Raw genomic sequence first — 3,542 nt, forward strand, 5'->3', positions numbered from 1 at the left:
ATCTCGTATAAATTCAATATGTGATATAAGACTATATTTGATATGACTCATAATATCTTTAAGATATGATATCATAATATCTTTAAGATATGATATCACAATATCTTGAAAATATTATCCTTGTTTTAAAAAGAGTTTGTTTCCTAATGAAATTGTGTTTCTATGTTAAATAGGACATAAATGAGAAGAAACTATAGAGAGGGACGATATAGAGCATAAAACTTTCGGAGAGACAAAGACGCATTCGTACGAAGAAAATGTTTTCTGATTGAAGCAATCTCGTGTCGTTGATAAAGTGTTGCTGTGAAGTGCTGACAACATCTGAAGACAACACCTAATCACTGTTTTGATTAGTGCGTTGATTTTTGAAGACTTTTTCACTTCTCAGTTGATGCATCCTATGTATTTTGGTTATACGGTTTGTTAGAGGTTTAGGATGCAATTTGTTACTCGCCTTAATAAGGGAGTTGTTTTATTCTTTCACTAGTATTGGTTTTTGTAAACTTACAAGTTTTTCTAGTGAATTATTTTGCCTTGAAGCACCGCACAAGTATGCATAATTTATCTCTCGTATCTCGTATTGTTATCATTCAAGTTGCGTGTTAGTGTGTTAAACTATAATTTCCGCTGCATGTTGTCGTGGGTGTTACAACACCTACGCACAACACCTACATTCTGATACACACAACACTCACCCTCGTCACATTCACTCTGTGGAAACGGAACTTTCAATTGGTATCAGAGCCTCCACTTGACGCTACTAAGTGAGATCCTGTTTTGTTTTGTTTTCCAGGTGTAAAAGGATCATGGAAGCATCAACAAACACTGTTTTTAGACCTCCCGTGTTGGATGGATCAAACTATGCATTATGGAAAGTAAAGATGAGGGTTTTTATTAAATCAATTGAAGAAAGAGCTTGGCAGCGTGTACTTGATGGTTGGAGTCCACCAAAGATTGAGGATGCTGATGGAGACACTCGGCTCAAACCTGAAAGTACATGGACAATCGATGAAGTGCAAACGTCAAATTTTAATTCCAAGGCTCTCAATGCTATATTCTCGTCTGTTGACACAAGGATGTTTAATTTAATCACCAATTGTGTCTGTGCCAAAGAAGCTTGGGATATACTTCAGAAACATTGTGAAGGATCCGAGAGTGTGCGTAAAACTAGGCTAAGGATGGTGGCATCAAAATTTGAAAGCCTGAGAATGAAGGACAAGGAGTCTATTCTTGAGTATGATAGCCGGTTGAGACAACTTTCTAATGAAGCTCACAGTCTTGGAGATCCCATGTCCAATGAAAGATTGGTGAACAAAGTTTTAAGATCTCTACCTGAGAGATTTAATGTCAAAGTTTGTGCAATTGAAGAATCTAAAGACACTTCAACAATCAACCTGGATGAATTAATGAGTTCCCTCAGAACTTTTGAGATGAATCTTGATTTACAAAAGAAGGATAAAGGGAAGACAATAGCCCTTGAAGTTTCAACTGACTCTTATGATGAAATCCTTCAAATATCTAAAGAAGTGAATGAATCTGATTTAGGTGAAGATTCTATCTCTCTAATTACTAAGAAATTCGGTGATTACTTGAAAAAAATGAGAAAGAAGAAGAAAATTGGACAAAAATCTGTGTTGCCCAATATCATCACTTCTGCAAAAGCTCAAAAGTTTACTCCTATGAAAGGACAATTTCGACCAAAAACTGAATTGCGAATCCAATCAAATGTCAGAAATTTGGACTCAGTACAATGCAGAGAGTGTTCTGGATTTGGACACTATGCCAATGAGTGTGCCAATCGACTTCGGAGAAACAAAGGCATGGCTGTCACTTTGAGTGATGAAGAGTCTGATGATGATCAAGGATCAAATGAATCTGAAAATCACACATCGTTGTCTGCTGTGATCAAGGAGAAGCGTTCAATGCAAATCAATCCTTTGGGTGTTGCCACAGGTGTTGCAATACCTGGTCGCAACATCTCTTCAAATTCAGTGTGTCTTAATTCTACAACCCTTGGTGAATCAAGTCAGTCTGAAAACCAAGAAGTAGATGATGATGAAGTCACTCTGGAAAGTGTGCAGACAATGTATGAAGAATTGTATGAAGACTGGATCAAAAGAAATAAAGTGAATGCAATTCTCTCCAAAGAGAACACTGAGCTAAAGTCACAAGTATCACGACTTGAAGTAATCTTAAGCAAGAAAGATCTGGAATTATGCGAAGTCAAGGAAGAGCTTGGAGAAGCAACTCAAATTCTTGCGAAGCTTAATTCAAGTTCATCCAAACTTGATTCACTCTTGATGATTGGAAAGAATGACAAAGCTGGACTTGGTTATACGAATCACCAGTTTGAAATAGGAGAGTCTTCCAACACTGAAAGAAAACCAACTATCTTTGTCAAAGGAAGTGCTGAAATCTCGAATGCTACATACACTGAAAAAGGTGTTTCATCAAAGAGGAAAATATCTACAAAGAAGTCCAAGTCCAGAAAACGCCACTTTATCTGTCACTATTGCTTTAGACCTGGTCATATCAAACCCTACTGTTTTAAACTGAGAGATGACTACAAAATATGGGAATCTGAACAGGTGTTGCCACAGGTGTTGTACAACACCCGGCGTAACACTGCCAATAGAAAACCATCGGTAAAAAGAGTTTGGGTGCCAAAGGCTAATATTCAATGTTCTGTTATTTATACTTCGTTAAAAACTAACATTGCAGGAATATGGTACTTTGACAGTGGCTGTTCACGCCACATGACATGTTCTAAAGACTATTTGACTGACTATGTTGAACTAAGGAATGGTCATGTGACGTATGGTGGAGGTGCTAAAGGAAGAATAGCTGGCAAAGGGACCTTGAATGTTGATGGACTGCCTAGTCTACACAATGTGCTTTATGTCGAAGGACTTAACTCAAACTAAATAAGCATAAGTCAACTTTGTGATGATGGTTTACATGTTAAGTTTGATAAAGACAATTGTGAAGTTTTTGATAATACAGATACATGTATTTTGACAGGTACAAGGTCGGCTGACAATTGTTATCAACTTGGAGAGGACCCTGTGTGCAATCATTCAAAAGTGAGTGAACTAAACTTGTGGCATCAAAAATTGGGTCATGCAAACTTCAAGACATTAAAGAACCTTGGTAAGTACGATGCTGTGAGAGGTATGCCTAATTTATCCTCTGGAATTCCTTATGTTTGTGGTGCATGTCAAAAGGGTAAGCAAACACGTGTTCCTCATCAAGTGTTGCAACACTTTGGGACAACACGGTGTCTTGAACTCTTACACATGGATCTTATGGGTCCAATGGAAGTGGAAAGCCTTAGAGGTAAGAAGTATTCATATGTTTGTGTGGATGATTTCTCTCGCTTTACATGGGTAAGTTTTCTTAGAGAAAAATCCGACACATTTGCTGTTTTTAAGAAATTACATGCTAAGATTACTAATCTACATGATTTGAGGGTCGGTAAGATAAGGATCGACCATGGTAAAGAATTTGAAAACTCACACTTTATATCATTCTGTGAAAAGAGA

General features: G+C 37.3%; 1 protein-coding gene across 1 annotated transcript; it reads left to right on the forward strand.

Moving 5' to 3' along the window:
• Positions 1-806: 806 nt before the first annotated feature.
• Positions 807-2,924, forward strand: LOC142538254 (uncharacterized). Its single transcript, XM_075643615.1, has one exon. The coding sequence runs from the start codon at positions 807-809 to the stop codon at positions 2,922-2,924; it is 2,118 nt and encodes a 705-aa protein (XP_075499730.1).
• Positions 2,925-3,542: the final 618 nt, after the last annotated feature.

Source organism: Primulina tabacum, chromosome 3 (assembly GCF_025594145.1).
Source record: "Primulina tabacum isolate GXHZ01 chromosome 3, ASM2559414v2, whole genome shotgun sequence".
NCBI lineage: Eukaryota > Viridiplantae > Streptophyta > Magnoliopsida > Lamiales > Gesneriaceae > Primulina > Primulina tabacum.

What these genes read in the sequence shown, in the direction of transcription:
- LOC142538254 (XM_075643615.1), top strand. Translation starts at nt 807, where the DNA reads ATGGAAGCATCAACAAACACTGTTTTTAGACCTCCCGTGTTGGATGGA.